The 23,699-nt window shown below is 32.7% G+C and overlaps 2 protein-coding genes and 1 long non-coding RNA gene across 7 annotated transcripts; 2 read left to right on the plus strand and 1 right to left on the minus strand.

Moving 5' to 3' along the window:
- Window positions 1-6,353: 6,353 nt before the first annotated feature.
- LOC137806434 (uncharacterized) lies at window positions 6,354-12,451 on the plus strand. 4 transcript variants are annotated; one of them, XM_068606554.1, is made up of 5 exons: window positions 6,354-6,699; window positions 6,948-7,148; window positions 7,292-7,546; window positions 8,461-10,662; window positions 11,426-12,451. In XM_068606554.1, the coding sequence occupies exons 1-5, from the start codon at window positions 6,663-6,665 to the stop codon at window positions 12,106-12,108; spliced, it is 3,378 nt and encodes a 1,125-aa protein (XP_068462655.1). In that variant the 5' UTR covers window positions 6,354-6,662; the 3' UTR covers window positions 12,109-12,451. The 4 variants fall into 4 exon arrangements, with proteins under 4 accessions (XP_068462655.1, XP_068462656.1, XP_068462657.1 ...); XM_068606555.1 differs by having other exon boundaries at window positions 6,394-6,699; window positions 8,467-10,662; XM_068606556.1 differs by having other exon boundaries at window positions 6,394-6,699; window positions 7,328-7,546.
- Window positions 12,452-13,640: 1,189 nt separating this feature from the next.
- LOC137806436 (transcription termination factor MTERF5, chloroplastic) lies at window positions 13,641-16,231 on the plus strand. Its single transcript, XM_068606558.1, has 2 exons — window positions 13,641-15,847; window positions 15,964-16,231. Exon 1 carries the CDS (start codon window positions 13,811-13,813, stop codon window positions 14,942-14,944), a length of 1,134 nt encoding a protein of 377 aa, XP_068462659.1. The 5' UTR covers window positions 13,641-13,810; the 3' UTR covers window positions 14,945-15,847; window positions 15,964-16,231.
- LOC137806437 (uncharacterized) lies at window positions 15,528-17,195 on the minus strand. 2 transcript variants are annotated; one of them, XR_011080344.1, is made up of 3 exons: window positions 16,233-17,195; window positions 15,947-16,022; window positions 15,528-15,813 (listed from the first exon to the last, which is right to left on the minus strand). It is a non-coding gene; the product is annotated as an uncharacterized lncRNA (long non-coding RNA). The 2 variants fall into 2 exon arrangements; XR_011080345.1 differs by having other exon boundaries at window positions 16,221-17,194.
- Window positions 17,196-23,699: the final 6,504 nt, after the last annotated feature.

The raw sequence follows: 23,699 nt of genomic DNA on the forward strand, positions 1-23,699 counted from the left end.
TCTTGTCGTGTATAATGAGATATGTTATTACTAATAATATATATTTCAAAATATAATATTAAATTAGATTCCAAGCAAAACGTTTTATTAATAGGATATGGTATTATACTTGAAATTCAGTTCATGAATTTTTTTTTTCCAAAACTAAGTGTATGTGTTTGTTGCATAACATAACTAATTTAATCTTGAATGATTGGAATTAATATGAATAAATACTTTTCAATATATAAATTATATTTAGTTTATAATAGACAGATTTGATTGCGGCTATTTAAAAGTGTTAGATGATTCTTTTAAAGTCATTGAAGTTCAATTTAAAAATAGAGAAACACATATAATATATTCAAAAGTTGGAGTAGAGATATGTTTAATGGAACAAAAAATTGTTTAAATAGGTCAGTTTATTAACATTTCATTCAAGGCTTAAACATAGGCTACTATTTTATATAGGAACCTTGACCACATTGGATTTTAATGTAATTGGAGATCCCTGCAACATCATCATTTACACTACCACATCATCGTTTACATTGCCACGTCATCACCCTCTGAACAGTGTCAACACAAACTTAATGGAAACGACCACCTTGACTCCTTTTAAATAAAATGGGGACTGAATTGAGTCCAAAAATAATTGAGAAATAACATTGAATACCCGAAATATTGGGACAAAAAGTGCTATTAAACCACATATGTCTATAACATATCCTTAAAATATGATAGCTGAGTAATTGTTATAGGGAAAAGAGCATTTGAAACAAATTATAAAGTATAATAAAATTACTATAACTCAAGCTATAACAAATTATCTATCATTTTGCGGTCAAATTAAAAGATTACAGCGTAGACCTGTTTAATGCTAGAGAAATGATAGTATAATTATGGTTAGATGATCCAAAGTCGTCTCCCAACGAATCTAATAAGAAAATCAGTAAATCAATATTTAGAATTTATCTGCAAGCAATAAAAATTAGCAATATCAATAATTATAAAAAAGGGGTTGAGATAGTTGTGCAGAAAATATAAAATAGATTAAAACAACAAATAAAAAACGGTTGATCCCAAGTTCATCCACCAATGAATTTTTCATAGGTTATCTAAAGATTATCATCATTCAATTTTTACACAGAACTAAACCAAATTGAACATGTGCCAATCTAATTCAACTTGAAGCTCACTAGTAAGCACGTGTCTACTGATTTAATCAGTACCCACTTTATTCCATTCGTATCCTCCATGGGAAAGCTCATCTCCTTTCTCTTGATTCATGCGTCCAAGAAATTAATTAGAACAATGTGAACTAACTAAGAAACCAAAGTTTAAGATAAGGAAGACTCTTAATCAAACATTCAAGTACAACCTCTCACAAAAACTAATTTCTAGGAGATTAGAGTATTAAAACAACTACTATAGAGAATTAAAAAATGAAACTTTTATTAATCAAAACCTCATAACTCAATGGAGAATTACAATGGAATCAACCAAAAAGGTCTAGAATATGTTTGCTCCTATGAAACACAGATCCTCAAAAGCCCCTTCTTCCTTCCTCTGAAGTCTCTTTTATAATCTTATTTTCTTTGCACAAAATCAGATTAAAAATCTGCCTTGTGATATTGTTTTACAATTATCAGATGTTTCCTTTTAAACTCCCTCTTCAGAGATTGGTCTTCACTTCTTCTGAGGCTTTGGCCTTCTTGACCTGATTAGATTCTGAAGTTCAGACTCTATGAGCCTAAATCAACAGAATCTCCTTATTTAAGCCTCTATGAGGATCTCACTTAATCCTTCTAAACCTAAATTGCCTCTTAATAGGATTTTCTCTGAATACTTATTAATGTTTAGAGGTCTCTTACTTCCTTTTGATGCATCTTAATACTTTGGACGTTACCATAAGGTCCTTATTTATAGATTTTAGAATTGAGATTCAAGGAGATTAGTGATTCATTCAGTGCAGGCTAATTTGCTTAGCAGATTGACTTTCTTCATCCTTAAGGGCTTCTTGAGATTTCATAGTTAGGGATTTGTCAAGGATTGTTTCCAGTTCTTGCTAATTCCTGCCAAATCTTAATCATGAGGTAGATTTGGCTTAACTTAGCTCCAAGCAAAATCCTCTTGATCCTAACTTGATTCAATTTGGCTTGAGCCATTTTTGAGTGAATTTGGACTTTATTCACGGTTAATGACTCTATTTGCTCAACCTTTTTTCTCTGGGATTCTTTGGATAATTTGGCATCAATTCTCTCAATAGACGTAGATGCACTCAACGTTTTGGAGAATTAGAATCCGCTAAGCCATATCCATGCGCTGGGAGAATTGGCTCTAGTGCTTTTTCCCTGTTTGCTTGCTTTTTTGCACTTTTCTGTATAATCTTTGTAATTTTCTCTTTCTCTTCATGTTCTTTAGGTGCAACTATGGTTAGAGTGGTTTGGCATGCTTCATGCTGATATTTATATAAGTTTCTCTTTATTTACACGTGTTTTTGCTTATGAATTCTATTACAATTATACAGTTACCAAGGCCTAATGTTAATTTCTTATATCTTATTTTGAATTATTATTTTGTAAAACTACAACAAATATCACTTAAGGCAATGATAAATGTTAAATTGTAGAAAAATTCATAGATCAATAGGCATGCAATTAGTGTAGATAATGTGCAAAGGCTAGTAAAAAGCATGTTAAAAGCTCTTCACTCCAGCTGCACCTAAAGATAAGGAAGAAAAAGAAGAAATCTATAGAAATCATGTAGAAAAGGGCAAAAAAACAAGTAAACAAGGATGAAGCAAAAAGAGTCAATTCACCCAGCGCATGAAGAATGACTCAATGGATTGAGTCTACAGAACAAGCCTCATGAAATACAATCAAAACATTGAATGCTTCTACATACATTGAGCAGATTTAGGCTAGAACAATTGAAATCAATAGAAGAACTGGTTGAGCAAATTCTGAAGGGTTGAGCGCAGAGCATCCTTAACCATGAAGAAAGTCCAATTTCGCTCAGAAAGGGCTTAAAGCCATCATGCATCAAAGTTGGAAGTAAGGGGATTTGGCTTGAAGCCAAAGGCAAACCAAATTTGGAGTCAATCCCTAAAAAATCTCTGAATTTGAAGATCCCAAGAAGCCTAAGAAATGGGTTTAAAGCCCAAAGATTACTTAAAGATGAAGAAAGTCAATTTGCTAAGCGGATTGACATGCACTAGGTGGATATTGAATCTCATTCTATAATGTTATAAATAGGGACCATAGGACATCATTCCAAACCAACAAAGAAGAAAGACATTAAAAGGCATACAAGAGAAATCATAAGAAAGTCTCAAGGTTGAAACTCAATCGCTAAAACAAATTTTTTTTTGTAGTGGTATAAGGTTATGGGTTATGAAACCCTAACTTTGGAATAATTTTTTGAAGAGATATATTGTCTTTTAAACCTTTCTTAGAATCACCATTGTTCTTTCCTATGAAGACTTTTGAGTATAATGTCATGCTTTATGAGAATTATTGGAAGTTATCTTTACCTTGAACTTGAAACATAATTTCTAGTGTAATAAAGTTCTAAGTATAATTCATATTTCATAAATTGCTTAGAAAAATTTTTGTAAAGTACGCCGGTAGAAAACATATCACTTAAAGAACATTTAGATTTCCGTCTTTGAATAACCCTTAGAAGATATGAAAGCCCCTAGGTTTGAATTCCTCAAAGGGTATAATATCGATAATTCATGGCACAGAGGAGAGGGATGCCTCTTATAATGTTTAAGCTCAACATTATGTCAAGAAGACGAAAAAGAAAAATTAAAAGAGATTTGTAAAGACAAACACACGTTACTATTTCTTGAGTTAAATCTAGTTATTTAGATACATTTGAGATATTTTTGAAAATCCAACTTGTGAAATGTTTAATGATCAACTTATTTACTGTGTGTTATGTTACCACTCATTGAGTTAATCTCACATAGTTTTATATATCCCAGATAAACATGTTCAAATGTAAATTATACCGTATGAAGTAACTCTACATCATTTTTTACTTTAGGCAATAGTGAACTATGTTACACATATATAACTATTGCTTAAACATAAAAAAAGCAACACTTTTACAAGTGTGTTTTAAGGTCTACCAAATACTACATTTATAAAACCAACTATTTATACCATATATTTTTTAAGTGTTATCTTAAGAATATATGTACTAAACAATAAAAACTGTGACCTAAAATTGACCACATGTATATAAATGTGACCTAAAAATGAAAAAGACAGCACTTTTATAAAAGTTGCTTATGAATGACTTATAAACCACTCTTTTTAGGTCATGAATATTTAAGCCACAATTTTGTGACAAAAAATTAATATTAATATTAATATCATTATTAATAATAATAATAATATAATAATAATAACAATATTATTATTCTTACTAATATTATTATTGTTAATAATTATGATTAATAATAATATTAATAATAATATTATTAATAATAATAATATTATCAATAATAATAATAATAAAATAATTATAATAATAATCCTAATAATAATAATAGTAAACATAATCATAATAATAATAATATTAAAATCATAACAAAAGTTTGTCTAGTGTAGGTTATACATTTTATGTTACTCATGAAATCTAAGTTTGAAAGAATAAACCACAATAATCCAAAAATAATTGCCATAATTAAATAACTGTTAGCAAATGCAACATTTAAAATATCGCGATAAAAAAATGTTGTATATTGTTATATTTTAAGTAAAAAACTAAAATTTTTGTTGTCTAATACTAAAAGAAAATCATCAAATATAAATTAATTTTTAGATATCAAAATAATTAAAAACCAAAGTTTTAACTACTAATTATTTAGATTCTAAATTTAGTAGCAAATTTTTTTTTTCTAACTAGAAACCATTTAACAATAATAGAAACTAGTTTAAAAACAAAAAATTTATTTAGTTCCTAAAATATCTCTAATTTAATATTTTTTTTAAAATTAATTTTTATTTCATAATTTTTTTAGTGTAAACAGAAAAATTATTATTTATTAATATAATTTACAACCACACGACTAGAAATTTTTTGTACTTAAATAACGATTTTTATTGTTTAGGCTACAATTTTTCATTCTTATCTAAAATAATTTTTGTTGTGGTAACTGTTTCACTTTCACATAACTTATGAGTTGCTTAGTTTTTTTTTTTTTTTTCATAAATCCTTGTATCAGTTTCTTTTTTCGTAAACTAATATGTATAATTAAATGGATAAACTTTTAATTTAATTTATGAAAGTTTATTCGGAAAAAACAATGTATAAAAAATATTATATTATATAAATATTTTTTAAAATAAATTTTATTATTTATAAATATTATTATATGTTATGCTCAAATTCTCTTTTAAATATTAAAAAAAAAACTGTAGACGTGGATTGTTTATTGGACTAATTGTAGACATTCATTCAAATCTATTTTGTTGTAATTGTTTATATGACCCTATACTCTACTCATGTTTATATGTAGTACCATACAAAAAAGAAAATTATTAGAGAAGAAATATAACATTCTGAATGATTTGATTATGTATTAATGATTAGTGTAATAGAATGAAGATGAGTTGAAAGGTGTTCTCGTTAAAATATATAATAACTCTTTGTTTTTTATCATAGTAATTTTTAAAATTATAATAATTAGTTAATCATTTAAAGGACAATATTAATGGTTCTCGTCAATATAGTTTAATATCGCTCATGAGTCGAGGTTAATGATAATTTATATACTTATTCCTTCCTTAACCTATCGAGAAGCATTTTCATGATAAAATCATGATGAAACACTGACCTCCAAAACAGACAATACTTCAAATACAATGATTGACCCTAATAATACTATCTTCTCAAGTTCTCTTCCATGTTATCTTATTAAATATTTTATTCACTATTAAAGTGAAATTTTAAATATAATAAGAGAATAATATGAGCAAATATTATGATATTGAATGTAAGTTTTGTACTAACAAGTGTTCTGAGATACAAACAAAAAAAAATACCAATAGAAGTAGTTGCGTCGTACGAGGGGGACATACTTTTCACATAATACGACGTAGTAACCCTATGGCTTTGGAAGCTTACGTGGACACGCCTTAGGGATTCACCACACCACAACATCACAAACCTTTTACTACAACCACCAACCTCATTGGCCGTCATTATCCTCACTGTCACAGGCATGTCACATTATCTACAGCGGTGAAAAGCTTGTCACGGGCAGAGGCACGTGCACCGCATGTGGAACTAAGTGTTGTACTTTAACGACAGTTATAACCCTGATAAGGGCGTGAAAAGACTGAGTTACCCTTTTTTTCATGTTCGAATGTACAAGTGTTTGAAGCGGAGAACCGAGATGGAAACGGAAGTTTCGTGTTTGTGAACAGTGAGTGACCTACGTTGTCCACATGGGTGCGGGCCCTTTTGTTTTTTATGCTGGTGTTCCAAACCACTGTACCACTACACTTCCACTGTAATTACCCTCTTCTTTCTTTGCGCCTTCTCTGATCATCTTACTCTGAGACGTCAACCCTTTTACTGTTCTGCTTCCATTCCACTAAAGCTTTGGTTTTTCTAGCCTCCCTCTTCTTCTTTGCTTGTTGGGTTTTCTTACTCTTTCACTGGTAATGGATAAGCAAGACCAAAGAAGAATTCAAACTGCAGGTGCTTTTTCTTCTCATTCTCACCCCCCTTTTTTCCTTTTCTCCTTCTCTCTATCTTTTCCTTTCCATGTTCCATTATTATATTGGTTCTCTTTCTGGGTTTTGTTGGGTTGGTGATTTGTTATGAAAAGTCTTTGCCTTTCTTTCTGGGGCGTCTGGTTTTGGAATTTGTGTCGGGCTCTTTTTTGGAGTTTTCTCCTGGTGAAGATTTTCATGGTCTTTTTTTGTTTTGTAATTTGGACCTTGAAGGCTCCGAGAGTCATGGGGTTCATTTGTGTCACAAATGTGGATGGCCATTTCCAAATCCACATCCAAGTGCCAAACACAGGCGTGCTCACAAGAAGATCTGTGGAACCATTGAAGGTTACAAACTGTCCTTCTCCGAGGGACGGCCCCATTTGAACGGCTCAGATGATGAACATGTTTCTGATGATGATCACAAAACACCAGGTGAGTTTCCCTCTTATGTGTAGTATTTTAGGTTTGATACTGGGAAACACTAGGAAATGAAATAAATCTAACTAATCTTGACTCTGTCTACGGCCTTTACATTCCAAAACAGAAGGTTTGCTAATTTGTTACTATTTTATTAGGTTTGGTTTTGCCAGTCTCAAATTCCTTGGACACAGGCAACAATGAGAAGAGTAATGCAGGAAATGGAGAGAAGTTTATTAGATCGGAAGATGAGGTGTTTTCAGATGCAGTTGCAGACTTTTCGGATAGTGGATCAAATCCAGATAATAAGGAACGGTTGCGAGATAGTCTGGACTCAGGAGCCGATATGGAAATGGGAGACATAAAAGAACCTAAATTTTCAGGACCTTCTTCTGAGGACAAAGATTTCAATGGTGGGAAGATAGGTTTTACATCGCATTTTCTTTTATTAACTTGCCCAGGTTTCACTTTATTTACAGAGTATTGACCTGTGGTAGGGTAAAATATTCGTGCCTGATTATTTTTAGATTAGGGAAAATATGTTCACATGACTGTTGTTGCATATGAGCGTCAATACTGACATGATGTAACTAAACGTGCACAGTATTCAATTGTTCAATGATAGCTAACCTTGTATGAGTGTCATAAATTTGAATGAATTTGTCACTGTTGTAATTTTAATGACTTAATTTTTGAGGGAAAGGGTTGGCACTAAAAGAATATGTGTGTGTGTATTTGTGGATCTACAAGTTCTTAGTCTATGAAGCTGTTATGATATTTTAAGATTGTGATTTATTTCTCTACAGTTTCATAGAAATTATGAATTGATATTTGTATACTTCTGATCTATGTTAAATGTAAAATGAATATTTTCTTATGAATATATGAGGTAATTGCTGCAATGAAGCTTTTACCTTGGGTATACCTTTTAGGTTAATTATTATGGTAAAATTATATTAAAAGGGGGGAAAATTAGAGGTTTTGATTTTTATTGATCTGAGACAATTTCTGAGTAAATACACATTAGGGATCCAAATATCTCAATCCAGAATGTCTTTTCTGCACCTTTCTATTTTGCAATTTTTATAGGTAACTATTTTTTCAAACTTTCCTACGTTATTTTAATCAGTTTTTGATTTTTCAAACTTTTGGAAGGATATTGATGCACATATCCAGGTTAGCACAAGTGTATTGATGCACACACAACTACATTATTTTCCAAAATTGATATGCTCCAGGATTGAGGAGGCATTTTTTCTTACAATTTCTCTCACCGAGTAATTTGTTTTTTCTGTGGTTCTATCATGTCTGATAATCTGTTTTGCAGCTGCAGATTTGGGTCCGTTAATTGACAAGTCAACTGATGACTGCCAAACTCAAAATCCTAATATTCTGCAAAATGAAAGTGCTGGAGTGGGAAACACGGTGGGGTTGCAAGGTCAATTGTCAGGCCCTACTGTGGACCCATTAACAAGTTCCACTGCAGACCTGAGGACTGCAGAATCAACTACTGTGGACAGTGAAGTTTTTCTTGGTTTGTCCAGTGATTCACCTCCCATCAAAGCTGAAGCCATGCCTGATATATTGCCAGTGAAGAATATCTATGCTGTTGACAATGTGACAGATTGTAGTTTGATGTCTGTTACAAAGGGGACTAATTTGAAAGAAAAGGATGAGATTAATTCTGCTGGAGATGTGGTTGAAATTGAGGAATCATCTGATTACACTGTCGGTGAAACATGTGAAGGAGTGTCTAATATAGTAGTCAGTGATGTAGTTTGTGTGGATCATCAAGTGGGTGATGGAGCTGTTCATCTGGAGGAAAAGGATGGAACTGTTCATCTGGAGGAAAAGGATGGAGCTATTCATCTGGAGGAAAAGGATGGAGCTATTCATCTGGAGGAAAAGAATGGTGCTGTGAGTAATTCCAACAGAGATGCGGTTGAAATTGTGGAACCATCTGATAATGTTGTAGGTAAAATGAGTGAAGAAGTGTCTAAAACAGTAGTTAGTGATGAGGTTTCCTTGGATAATCAAGTAGTTGATGAAGCTGTTAATCTAAAGGAAAAGAATGAAGCTGAGTTCCTTTCTTTGTCATCCCCAGATAGCCTTCCTCTAGAGTTAAATTCAACTGTAATAAAAAATGATGCTCATGGACAGTCTGCATATGTGGTGCAGTCTGGTACTTTCAATGACGACAAGATTTTGCAGTCAAAGGAAGAAGGAAATGCTAATGTTGATCTGCTTCCAACATGCAATGATAAACCTGAGAATGGAGAACATCCTCAGACTGAGTATGAAGACTTTAAAGATCACATAGCTGTGGTATACCAAAATCCTTTCCTACACTCTGAGTCATTGAAATACGAGGGAGATGACATAAAGGAAAGAGTTACTCAGGAAAATAAATTTCATTTTAACACAAGCCAATTTAGTGAAAAAAGTGAGGTCATCTCTCCGGATATAGATGTTATAGGTAGTAGTGTGAAGATGGAGAAGCTCAACAGTGAGCCTATATCTGAAGAAATGCATGCTGAAGAGTGCACTGATGTTTCTCCAGTGAAGCTCACAGTTGAAAGTTATCAAACACCGGATGTTCCATCTGTGAATGCTATGAAAACTGAGAAGAATGAGAGTCATATGATTCATTTTTCTGAAGAGCATGGACCTGATGATGTGTATAAAAATTCTGTACAGATAAGCTTCCCAGAAGGTAGTTTAATGGGCACGTCTAATGAGAGTCAGAGGGAGGAAGGGTCTGCAATCAGTGAAACAGCTAGTGTAATTAACGTAACAGATAGCCTAAATCATCATCATGTACCTTTAGATGGCAAAGTTGTACGACCTACTGGAGAAAATGATATTGAAATTATACATAAAGATCTTCAACCTGGTGACATCTTGCAATATGAAGACAAGCTATCAGAGGACTTATTTGAGAGTGATGGTGCAGATAAGAGTGATATTGCTGATGAACATGGAAAAAATGTACAATGTCTTGTGCTTGATGCTCAATATAAGGAAAGCCCAATTGTAGCTGATACTTCATTACCTAAATCTGCTACCAGTCATTTTGAAAGCCCAGTTATTTCTGAGTCTTCAGACATTGTGGTCGATAGGCCTGTGAACAAGTCAAGTGGTACAAAGTGCAGAGATATAAGTCCACTACCAGGTGCCCAGAGAGACACAACAGAAGATGAAATCAATATTAATATCAAACTAAATGAAGAATTTAACAAATCTGTTGATACGTCTACTGAGTCACATCAAGCACAAGATGCTGGAGTATTAGTGAAGGCTGCAGAAGACCTTGCCAGGAAGTATACATCTTCTTTAACTGCTGAACCTGATTCTGGATTTGAAGATAATCTTGACGGAGAGCCTGGCAGGGAAGTGCCTGGAATTACTACTGTGCCTGTTCAAGATCAAACAGATAATTTGTTTAAACTTGGTTCATCCAGAGTTGATGCTTCAGTTGACTTGGGTAGCCGGTGTGACAGTTTGGAAGGCAACTGGGGCTCGGTTTCAGGTATACATACTTTATTCTTTTTAATAAAAAGCATTTGTACTGTTTAGATCCATTCTCTAGTAGGGTTATTGTAATATGCTAGGGCTAGTCAATGAAACGAGGTAATGTGATGCAGTGTTAAGGAGAAGTTCTTTGTAGATTCAGTAGTCAATGAAACTAGTCAAAAGACTGACATAAGGCATCGCCATGGAGCAATGACATCCCAACTAAGTTGCCTTTTTTGTTCTTTTCTTTTCTTTCTATGTTGTAGACTGTAGTTAGAGATTAAAGATCCGTGATTCAAAGACAATAATAACCCTGTCTCTGGAACTGTTTTTCCATATCTAATATCTGTCCTACTGTGATCTCAACTGACAGTTGTGAAAGTCCTTAATCTGCATCTAATTTCTCAGGACACAAACTACACTTCATACTACTATTTGTCTGAAATGATCACTTGTTATTGCAAATATTGTAGCATAGTTGATCAGAAGGGGCTATTATTCCTGTGTGCAAGTGTCTAGATCTTTCATGCTTACAAAAATGCATGCCTAGATCTTGTCTCTTAGTGTTTTCCGCCAATTATATTAATCTGTTGGTTTGGTTTCATCCATTTTTTCGCTCTCATTCTTTGTAGGAGTGTATTTTCATTCTCAAAAGTTGAAAGCGGATTGGTTTTGTCCTTAGCTTGCATTACTTGCATGAAGCACTAAGTTAAAATACTTAATGACTTTTTTTAGTAAAACTTTGGTTTTTACTTTTTCTTTCATGATCCATTAAGCAGTTCTCTCAATGCAATCCGATGCACCAGCAGTTATTGATGCTGAAACCTTGTCATCAACTGGCTTGCTGGCATCAACTGAAGCAGGGAAGTCAAACTTGAACAATTCAAAAGCTGAACCTGAGAGACAGCAGTCTGATAAATCAGAAATGTTTGAACCACCATCTTTCATGACGTTGGTTGAACCTATGCATGTTAGCCCAAAAGCAACTGCTTCTGAAGTCGAGAGGGGACAGAATGCACAGCAGCCAGATTCCACTGCACAGGCTGGTTGGTTTCCCACTCTAAATCAGGTTGTTAGTGAGTCTCAAGGGAGGAAGAGGAATGAAGAAATAATAGCCAAGGTGACAAACTGGAGCACCAGTAAGGAGCACACACCTCTGAAGAGCCTCTTGGGTGAGGCTGCCCATAGCAACAAGCCAAAATCTCCAAAAACGGTTGAAAACTCAGTGAGTCAGAGGAGTAGTCAAGTTCCGGAAAAGAATGGTTCTGGATTGACTACTGTTAACTCCATTCTGGGTCCTGAATCTCCTGCAGCTCAAGTGGTAAAAGGAGAGGTTGCAAAAGAATGGAACTCTCCAGCAAGATATCCTGCTGACATCAAGAGAGAAAAAAGGAAAGTCAAGAGCAGACCGTACTGGATACAACTGGTATGCTGCACATCAGTGGGTCCTCAGAGAAGGTAGAAAATCCTCAGGTGCTGATAATGCTCCCACACACTCTGATGTTCTGATGGATTCTGGGCATGTCAACTGACATGATATTTGCCGTATTTTTTCTGTTTTTAGTTTGTCTTTAGGTGCTTGTCTTGATCATGTGTCTTTTGTTCATTTTACTAGCCCCCTAGGAGTTTGGTTGTATATGTAGACCACCTTCAGTTATTACATTTACCCCTCCAATATTTTCATTGTTACTAATTATGTGGTGTATCATTATTTTGTCCGGGATTAGTTGTTGAAAGTTTTTTTCAACAGACATGTATTCAGGTCAGGAAATATTGTCATTGTCTGATATTATGTTTCAGAATAACTTACAGTTTCTCCTGTTCATTGCATTCTGGTTAAATCCTTTGGTAGTAGAGATCCCTAAGGAAAGATATGGGATTCAGGGATTCTGCTTTTAGGATATATCCTTAGTGCATTAAGATGAAATTTGCATTAAGAAATAACTGTAAAATGAGGGAGAATATGTGCACTCTTGATCAAGATTCACATAGCTATAATTGAGGAACTGTTTTATTTCTAGTTAAATTGATGGCCTCATTTTTGGAACTCAAGGAAAAAAGTTACACTAGATATATTATTTGAACTCTTCATTTTTAAGCAAAGTAGTAGATTATGTCATTTTTTTGTCATATAAAATGAAAGGGAAGAAGAGAGAAAAGAGTAGAAAAGGAGTAAAGTACATTGCAAGAAATCGAACATGCGCACTCGGTGATTATTCTAGGTTTTCAAAAAGCATCTACAATCTCCTCCATTCACCTTAAAACTTTAGTTGTTTATGGTTTTTATTGAAATATTTAATTTAAAGTAAACTATCTTTAATTATTGTTTTAGAGTATGATGCAAAATTAAAGTTATTAATATTTATGATAAAAATAATTACATACAAAAAGTAACAAGTATCATATGATTCTCTCTAGTTATATTATATCATGATTGAAGTAACAAAAAAACTAAATATAATTGAATTGGAAACTGAATGACCAAAATTGCCCAAAAAGAAATTTAAGAACTAAAATTATGGATAATTAAAAATTAAAGGGCTTAAATTCTGGGGGAAAAAAAAATTAAAAACCACAATTACAACTAAACCAAAAGATTCCAGACATTGAACATCCATTTTAAAACTGGTTGTTTTAATTTTTTAATTTCAAAACTTTGTTTATTTTATAGTTTTAATGTAACTGAACATTTTCAGTGATGTTATTATGTGAGGTGAGTGGTTGAGACTGTTTTTTTAAAAGTATGAATAACATTGCTTCTTTACAAAGTAATTTTAGTGAAATATTAATACTATAATATATTTTAAAACAAAAAATTAAGTGATTTTGAAATGTGGAAAGGGGTAATATTTTTTCAATTTTATTACGTTGGCACATTATGAATACCCAGTGGGCCAGGCCCAGGTTAGGTTTGTGGGCGCCGTCAAAGTCAAGAAACCTAACCCGAATTGACGGTTTTTTGGGGTAGAGCTGAACTTAGGGTTTTGTCGAGTTTTCCTTCGTCTCCTCTCAATCAAACAAATCTCTCATAAACTTGGAAAGCTTAGTAATTTAGGAGACAGACAACGTTTGGTGGCTGCAAATTGGAAACAGATACCTAAGAAATACTTTGTTTGTTCCTTGTCGCAAAACAAAACATTGATTCGTTTTAGTTCACAAAACTTATGCAATCTCTCAAGTCACAACCTGCTTTTTCATCTTCTCTTTTCAATCAATTCTCCTCTCACTGTCTCACATCCTTACTCTCTTTCTCAACCAAATCTCATTGCCTACACTTCAACCAAACCACTTCCATAATTGATTACCTAAATTCCAACTTCCAATTCTCCTCAACCCAATCCCTTTATATTTCGAAATGTGTTTCAAGGGGCAGATTACCTCAAAACTCCTTACCAGTGCTCACTTTTTTAAAAAAAATAGGCTTTTCCCAAACCCAGATTCTCTCTGTGATTCGTCAAAGACCCCAGATACTGTTTACAGATGTTGACAAAATCTTGAGACCCAAAATTCAGTTCTTTCAGCTGTCTGGATTCCAGGGCTGCGAGTTATGCAGCTTCATTTCCAAGAATCCCTCCATTTTGACTCATAGCTTGAAGAAAACCTTGGTCCCCTCAGTTGAAGCTATTAGGAAAATTGTGTGCGATCAGAAAGATTTTCTTCTTGTGTTGCGCAGATGTGGCTGGATACTCCCAAAGTACAAAAGGTTTATGGACAATGTCGTCTTCTTGGAGAGGTGTGGCATTCTTGGGGCTCATCTTGCATTGCTACTCAGACTTCATCCAAGGCTTTTCCTTGCACACCAGTCTACTATTGCAAACAGTGTTTCTCGAGCTGTAGACTTGGGTTTCCGTGAAAATTCAAGAATGTTTGTCCATGCTATTCATACATTAAGTTGTTTGAGTGATAAAACATTTGAGAGAAAGCTGAAACTAATTAATTGTTTTGGGTTTTCCAAGGATGAGGGCTTGCAAATGTTCAAGAGAACCCCGACTTTGTTTAGAACATCAGAGAAGAAGTTGAAAGTTGGAATGGAGTTCTTCTTGCATACAGTTATGCTGCCCAAGTCAGTCCTTGTTCATATGCCTAAGATTTTAATGTACAGTATGGAGGATCGCGTGCTTCCTCGATATAAAGTCTTCCAGTTGTTGAAATCAAAAAATCTTTGCAAGAAAGTCCCCAGTTATATTTATGTGTTGTGCTTGTCTGAGGAGATGTTCTTGGACAAATATATATCACAGTTCAGAGAAAATGCAGAGGAGTTATTAGTAGCATACAAGGGTCACTATCTGGAGGAATAATAATATCTTTAATTCTGTTTTTTACTCTTGTTTACAGGAAGCTTTGGGCAATTTGGGACCACAACCATTCAATCATGTTCGTGGTTATGGTTTTTTATCACCTTGAGTTCTTTCATTACCCTTCCAACTGAGATGAGATACTGAAATTTTTTGATGGCAACACATTCTTTGTCGCTCACTTTCTTCTGTTTCTCCATTTTGTTCTATGCTTCAGAACTGCAATCTTTTGTGAAAATCGCAGAATGTCACAATATGGTGGCAAATGTCCAGTTATTAATTAAATAAAAGTATACCTGTTTTAGCAGCAAAATAATGAGGTGCATTTTAGGGTGTTTTACTTGCATTTCCATCTTCTAATTGTTCATCTCCTCAGGAATCAACAGTAAGTATTTGAGAATTACTCATAATGCATGTCTCTGTTTCATTTGCTTAGGACCAGTTATTATTTGTGAACCATCATTTTACATTGTGATCGCATATTTAAGTAATGTGTTTCTTTTTCTTATATTCTCCTACCCAAGGTTTTGAAAAACGGTATGCAACTGTGCTTTCAGCTGCAACATCAATGTTTTTGGAGTGTATGAGACTGCAATTATAGCCACATTAATTTGTAATTTCTCTCGATATAAAAATATGCAACGAAACTACAACTGCAATAATTTAAAACCTTGCTCCTACTAAAAGAGAGGCCACAACAGGGTAGTACTGACATCTTTCACCAGCAGACTGCAAATTTTACCCTGTTAATGTTTTCTTCCATTGCATAGTCTTCTCTGTAACGTTTTTTTCCTCGAGGAAAACATTGTACTACTTTTATTATGTTGGATGCAGTTCTTTTTCAGCTCAATCAAAGGATAGCTGTAACATTTCTGCAGACGGCCATAGTACTATCATTATCAACAGGTTGAGTGAATTTTCAACAGATTTTAACAATTGCAACAATTTTGTATTCTATATTATCTTCTTAAAATTTTAAGATTATGTTAACCTTTACAACCTGACCTTATATTTCCATTCAGCATGAACTGTTGATGCCTTCTCATGTGGCAACAGCATTGGTCGCCAAGTTCCCTAGCCTCTGCAAAACAGGTGCATGGACAGTTTTAGCATTATCTCTGATCCAATTTATACTATGTAGTGCAGAAGAAGAAAAAAATATACTCATGCTATGGTTACATATAGAGAGGCTAGGCAAGTTCGGTTCTAATCACCCTTGAATCCGCAAATTGAACCTAGACATAATATATTGGATCCAAGATGATAATGAGTTACTTACAATTATTCTCACCTTGTTCTGGTTAATTTGGCAATGTTGAAATATCTGGTGTTTCAATACTGTGAAAACTCCAGCGACTCAAGAAACATCAAAGGCAATGAGTATGATATGTCTTGCGCCAAAAAAAAAAAGACTCAAGAAGATCACCCGTCAGTTATATATCAAAGGAAATATTGATGCCCTGGAATAAAAAAGGTAAAGGAACATGGATATGGGTGGTGTTCAGAAACAGGACAAATTTTGGCTTCTGCTACAAATTTTAAGAATAAGGAGATGAATCCTTAACAGAACCGTGTCGTTTGTTATGGATTTCACTGTTAGCAGCAGATTTGATGCTTCATGGAATCACAAACAGAGGATGGATCTCAAGTACATATAATAAAATAAACACGAATCAATACGTAACGGTTTTTTATCAGCAAAAATAAATAAATACATACGAATCAATACGTAACGATAAATACGAATCAATACGTAACGGAATAAAAATAGCGGAAAATAGAGTGTGTAAATTTGTTTGACTAGGTATTAACTTGAACTCATCATTACATGAATGCGTTGCCTCTACGAAGGAACAACGAAAAACAATAAGAATATGATTCTGTCAAACAGAACAAAGAATTATGTCAAAATTTGTAGCAGTTGAAGCCTCTTTGACTCCGGCGCCGCCGTTGAGACCGCCATGGGAGTGGTTGTCGGAGGGAGATGGAGGATGGTAGTACTTGCGGCCTGTTTGGGGACAGTTAGAGTGAAACCTTGCGAAAATCCTGACCCCTTGGTCAATAATCTCCACAAGCTTCCCCATGCCGCGTAACCGTTCTCAATCAAACCCAAAAACCACACCCTCTTTTCCTTTCTCTCTTCTCTGAATTTCTCGCGGAGTGAGAGAATAAGAGAAGAACGTGCTACAAAAAGACGAGAAACATGAAAATAGCAGAGAGACACAGAGAGAGACAGAGATTGTTGGTTGTTTTCGGAAAAACTGAGTGTCGTTGATCTATATATAGTTGCTGATTTTCTCACCCACTTTCGGAGCAATGGCGTTCCTTTTTTCCTTCGTTTTTTAATATTATTTAGGGTTTGTGACGGTTGACTAGTTGGGTTTGAACCGCGTTTTTTTATCTGTATGTGCGTCCTATATTTGACTAATTGCTTTTCTTTTTCTCTCTCAAAATGCTTTTTTTTTATTCGGTACCTTATTTTAATTATTATTAATTAAGGGTTGTAACCGATTGAATTGCCGGTCGCGCCAGGCAAGTAAAACGTAACTTAGGTTGAAAGTAACAGAGGGTTCGTAACTAACAGGTTATTTTTTCAAGACTTGTAGTGTGTTTTGCACGATATTTTTTGAAATTTTGGTCAAACTGAAATTTAATTCTCATTAACTCTTTCATACTTTGTAAACCCATTTGAAGATTTTTTTAGTTTCCTTGGAATTTGAGGTTTGAAAAATATGTTTGGTCCGTTTTTTATTTTTTATTTATGGATTTATGTTTCTCGAACATAATATATGTCAAAAAAAGTCTATCTCCTTATTAAACTCTTTTTTGACATGAGGTGGTTTATTTGTTTTTCTTGACCATACTTTAGGGGCTTCCAGAAGAGCTTCCTTCTCTTCTCCATAGGATAAAACTAAGATGTCTCATATATCTTTAGCACTTACCATAGTCTTGACCTTAGTCAACTTATTATGTAAAGTGTATATTAGAATACTCTTACCTTGGCATTCAACTTATATGTGTGCTTTTTTCATAGGTAACTTACCATTGCCATCTAGTAGAGTAAAAATTTCATTCTCAATAGCATCAAGCATATCTATGTTGTTATATTGATGAACAATAATTTTGAGTTTTTACTCTTCATACTTTTCTTTAACAAACAGTCGTGAACGGTTGATGACACGACCTTTAGACTGTGTTTGTTTCTTGGCAGAAAAAGGCGAATAAATACTATTTATGATAAAAATTGAAAAAATTCACCTAATAAAAACAAAAAAAGGCACGCAAATAAAAAAAAAATTCCATGCAAAACTTTTTTCGCAAAAGAAATTTGTATATATATATATATTTAATTAATTAATTTTAATTTACTTTTTTACCTTTTTTATTTTAAACTTAAATTACTATTATTTTTATTTAAAATATAAACATTATAAAAAAATAATTATTATAAAAAACATAATTAATCATATTATATATAATAAATTATAAATATAAATAATAATAAAAATAAATATATTTTTTAATGATTAAAAAATATATTTATGTAGTAATTATATTAATTAAAAAAAGTAAAGATAAAAATAATAATGTTATTTAATATAAAAATATTCTTTTACAAATATTTATAATTATAAATATTTTAATTAAAAATAATTATAATTTATAAATAAATATATCAAATTAATTTTTAACTAATTTTAAATATAAGGAGAAATTTGTAAACTTACATTTTTATCAATTAAAAAAATATATAATTCAATCACACTCATCACATCATTCACAAACTTTTATAAACTTTCCCCACACTTTCCACTCTATTTACCTTAATCCAAATACCTTGAATTTCTTTACACTTTCCCTTCAAATCATCTCAAACCCACTCACTCCTTTTCGCTCCCTAATCCAAACAAAGCATTGAAGTCCATAGAAATAACAAGGATTTTTTTCCTCTAGTATTGTTAAGAACTCACCCAGAGGTCAACTCTAATACCAACTATAGAAACACTTGATTCTAAAAGGTTGGGGGAGGGAGTTTATGGAGCGAGAGACTCAATTCACATTGGATAAAACTATAAGATTAACAAATCGTCCACTACTGAAAAACTCAATCGTCTAGCAAGAACAAGAGAAACAAAAAAGCAATAATGGTTAAAACAAAATTTGAACTACATCTAGTCTTTCTTAAGTAGGTTGCTTAATAAGTTCCAATAATCAAGAAATTTGATTACATTGAGTACAAAAATCTCTCTAGGTTATCATGAGTGCATAAACCTCTTTGGTTCACAAACCTCTCCATGTTATCCTTATGAATCTCTTCCAGATACTGAGAACTCTCAAAGAAAAAGACAACACTCTCAGAGTGAGCACAAATTAAGCTCACAAATGTATAATTTCACAAAGTGAAGAATTTACAAAATGTTATCACATAACTTGAAAGACTAGACACTCAAAAGTTGATAGATTGTATAGTTCTTTGCAATTTTTGTTTGTATGTGACTTGCATATTCCTTGTATGTAACACATAATGGTCTAGGTGATGTGGCACTAATTGTCCAAAGTGCAACTGTATATTAATTTTCGTCACCCTATGTAATGCAGGTCTCATATTGCTATATTCTTTGATTTTCCAAGTGTTTATAAGCTCAATGCTTCTCCACTTGTTGCTTAATTGTGTGAGTGGGTAGTGGGTCGTGTTTCACTCTTTGACTTCTCTAATGGAGAGAGCTGCACTTTGACTCTGAAATTAGGATTTTGCCTCCTAGTCAAACCTTAATAAGACCCAAGTTAAACCCACTTGTGCCCTTATTTTTTCTACACAACAAAATTCCTAATTCCAATACATTTTTCCACTCTATTTTTTTTTACAACAACTACTCCTATACATTTTTACAAAGCTAAGAAGAAGGAAACAAATTCTTCAGATGTGGATTCTTCCACCAACAAAGCTCAATCTTCTCCATTATTCTTAGCCCAAAGTGTGGTGGCTGGATGGTCCTCCATCAGACCCTCTCTCTTGAGAAAGATTTGTCCTCAAATCTGAATGATGCTTAGGGACTGCCACCTTTATTTATTAATTTTGTGTTATTTCCTCCAGGATCATAGATCCATGTAAAAAACATAACAAATAGTATTAAAATACAAAGGTATTTAAAGAAAATATCAAAACAAGGCCATTTGTTTTTGCAAAAAAAAAAAATATAAAAAAAGGTTGGGCCTTTTCTTAAAATATTTTTGTTCACTTTGTGTTGTCAATTGCCCAAGTCAAGCAATATCACTACAAAGTGTTGTTTTTAGGATTTTTGTAAAGATAATTTTTTTTTTCAAAAGAAGAGTTCAGAAGCATGCATACCTTTCAAGAAGTTTCCTTTCTAGGTTGTTTGGACTTTTCTTTATTTTTTTTCTTGTTCAATTTTTTTTATTTATTTCACCCCCTCTCACTTGTTGAGGTATGAGATGAATCAAAATTATTTTACTTCCTTAATGATTGAAAGATGTTTTGTTGGTGTAGTGATGAAAGCATTTTCTAGTGCCAGACTCATATTTTTTTTAAAAAACTTTTTCCTAAGTTTCAGGAGAGAAACTTGATAGGTATCCAATTCCAAAAAAGTTCTTGGTGGAGAACCTAGGAGAAGCATACTACCAATTTTTAAGTTACTTTCAAGAACAAAAAAACAATCTCATATGCAAGTTCATTTCCAAAGTGAGTATGGGGGGGGGGGGGGGGGGGGTGTTGGACATCTAAAAAATCCAACCTATGTGTTTGATGAAGCCTTGATAAAGACATTCTGCCTTACGTGTCTAGGTAGTCAAGTTTTTTGTGTTGTCTTGTGTCTGTGAATTATCTTTTGTTTTATGAGATGATGAATCCAATAATTTTTTTTTGAATTAGTTAAAACGTTTTTTACAACTGGTTTTTAATTGTTATTTTTGAAAAACAATTGATTAACACTTATAGATTTTTATCTTTTTGGAAAATATGCTGAAAACATATTTTAATATGTTACATAAGAAGTGTTTTCAGTTTCTATTATTAAATGTGAGGAAAAATTGGGATTGAGGTTCATCCTTCTTATTCTTTTGTATTTTGATTGATATTGATGTTCGTATAAAATTATTAAGAGAGTCTCCTAAATATCGATTCATTGCATATTTATAAAAACTCTTTATCATTATGATTAAATGTTGATATCAATTAACATTTCAAATTTATTCATAACATTCGAATATGTTAAGCATTATCATTTAGGTCAGAAACTTATAAGTACTTTTCAGTCAAATCTAATGATCAAAGTCATGGTAAACAAGCTTTACGAATAAAATGACAATACCAATCATCAATCAAGAACATAATATTATATTAAAATATCACCTCAATACATAAGAGTTTGAACATATTACTCCCAATCCCAAACAGTATAATTAGCCACTCATGTTGACCATTATAGGCATGGAAAGCAAGAAAAGAAGATGCATGGATGTTTCTCCTTGACGATTGCCTCCTCTAAGTGACTTCTCGCCTGGGCGAGTTGGACGAAAACAAGCCCAACGTCTCTAGAATGATCTCACTAGGCAAGATTGGGCTCACTTGGGCGAGATTGGGCTCGCTTGGGCGAGATCCTCTGGGAGGCTTCTGGCTTAGGCGAGTTTGAGTGAGTGTTAGAGCGTTCCAACTTTCCCTTTTTGTCTTGTATATTCACATTTTGCCCTTTGATCTCCATTTTTTATTAGAATCTTGAAATTAACACAAATTTGAGAATAAGTCCTTCTTATTCATATTATAATAATAAAAATATGTAAAAATATTTAAATTCATAAATTAAGGGTTAAGTTATATTTATTTTATCAATAAATATCCATAAATGTCTGTATTTTCATATGAAATATTACTGAAATGTGACACTTATCAATGCTTAAGTTAGTATTCAGAATCTAACGATTGAGAGTAATAAATGTTATTGAATGTGGACCTTTGCCTTATCCTGAAGTGTATACTTATAGGATCATAGTGAGCCTCTAGTATTGAGCATGTTTTAGCACAAGTTACCGAACTAATCTTAGTGTTAAGATGACTTTCCGTACAATGATTACGTTAATGACGTTGTACGAATGGATGGTTCTCAGTTTCTCGATGGGTGTTCAAATCTATTCATGGATGGTTTAGGTCGTGCCACTCGTGAGGTACTTAATCATAGATACCGACGGTACATAAGTCTAAGACTAAGACTCAGTTATTCCACTCACTCCCAAAATAAATAAATCTCTACTCAACTTAAAAATATAACAATAATTTTAATATTACAATAAAAATGATAAAATATGCATGTACTGTATTTTATTATTGCAATACTATTGTTTAGAATTCTTGTGGTGCTTTATTTAAATTTGAATTTATTTGCTTAAGCTAAAATTTAAACTCTCTTAAATCATATTTTTATTGCATATTTAAATAGAAAATTAACAAGCTTTGAGTGAATATTCAATGTATAAGTGAACATATACTACACTTAAGCAACTAAACCCACAAACATTTCTTCAAACGTTACATACTCATTGTAAGTGATACTATTTGATGTATTCACTTCAACGACATTTATTTATTTAAAGCGACCAAATTCATGAACGTCACTTCAAATCATTGTACACTAATTAAGAGTAACATCATTTAACATACTCGCTTGAGAGTTTCAAATGATGACCAAATTTGTGAGTCATTTGCTTAAGTGTGTCATAGCAGTGAAAATAATCTAAAGTAAAATGTTTTAGCTTCTCTATAAGTAACAAATATTATCGCCTGCAACAAAGTGCTCCCATTTTAATCCATGTATTTTTCATTTTATACAGAATCACTTTAAGTAATTTTTTATTTACTAAAGCGATTTTCATTTTGTGATGAATCTTTCCATCATAATTAGTGACAAAACAAAATGTTACTTCCTTAATAATGATTATAATGAGAAAACAAGATTTTGTGATAACAAAGATAATATTACAATCTCAGACAAACTCATATTCGTTACACTAATTTTGTGTCACTACATCACACTTCGTTACAAAATTTCTCCCAAAACTTTTAATGAACAATTTTAAAATGTTTTGTGAAAATAACGGCAACGAAAAATGTTTATTTTTAATGAATAAGGACACAACAAAATTAGTTGTTCAATCTATATAAAAGAATAAGATAAAATCCCATAACAAAATACAAGTAGCTTCTGTTCCAGGAATGAGTCTAGAATAAATATTTATAACCGTAGAATATGTTTTCATTAGAATAGTTTAGCTACATTAGTGTCTCTCAAACAAACATTGTCATATAAATCATATTTATTATTCAAAACCTTATATATTGTAAAACATCAATTATTATTTTTTCTTATTTCATTAGTTTTAAAATCCATATACCTAATTACCTCATTTCTTACTGTGAAGAAAAAACAGAGAAGGAAAGAAAGAAGATGTGGACATAAGAGAGCAAGAAAAGGTGAAACACATGACCCAAAATGAAACCATAGAGCCGACATGAACATGAAAATATATGAACACATTGTTGTGAAAATTGTTGCACAATCACAGAGCTTATAATCCAGAACATTCTCTTACACCTGCTTGTCGTATTGGAGTAGTTTAACTGTGTAAGCCATATAAGCATCTAAGCATTGTTTGTCCCAACTTGGCAACACAATAATGACATGACTTGCAAGAACTACTCAGCCACAGAACCAAGATAAAGTTGCTAAGCTTTAAATTTTATGCCAAA

Source organism: Phaseolus vulgaris, chromosome 3 (genome assembly GCF_000499845.2).
Source record: "Phaseolus vulgaris cultivar G19833 chromosome 3, P. vulgaris v2.0, whole genome shotgun sequence".
In the NCBI taxonomy this organism is placed as follows: domain Eukaryota; kingdom Viridiplantae; phylum Streptophyta; class Magnoliopsida; order Fabales; family Fabaceae; genus Phaseolus; species Phaseolus vulgaris.

Bases quoted from the DNA above. Each gene is read 5' to 3' on its own strand.
- LOC137806434 (XM_068606554.1), top strand. From the start codon at position 6,663: ATGGATAAGCAAGACCAAAGAAGAATTCAAACTGCAG. The intron at 6,700-6,947 runs GTGCTTTTTCTT...TGGACCTTGAAG, and splicing joins AAGAAGAATTCAAACTGCAG to GCTCCGAGAGTCATGGGGTT. The intron at 7,547-8,460 runs GTGGGAAGATAG...TCTGTTTTGCAG, and splicing joins TGAGGACAAAGATTTCAATG to CTGCAGATTTGGGTCCGTTA.
- LOC137806436 (XM_068606558.1), top strand. From the start codon at position 13,811: ATGCAATCTCTCAAGTCACAACCTGCTTTTTCATCTTCTCTTTTCAAT.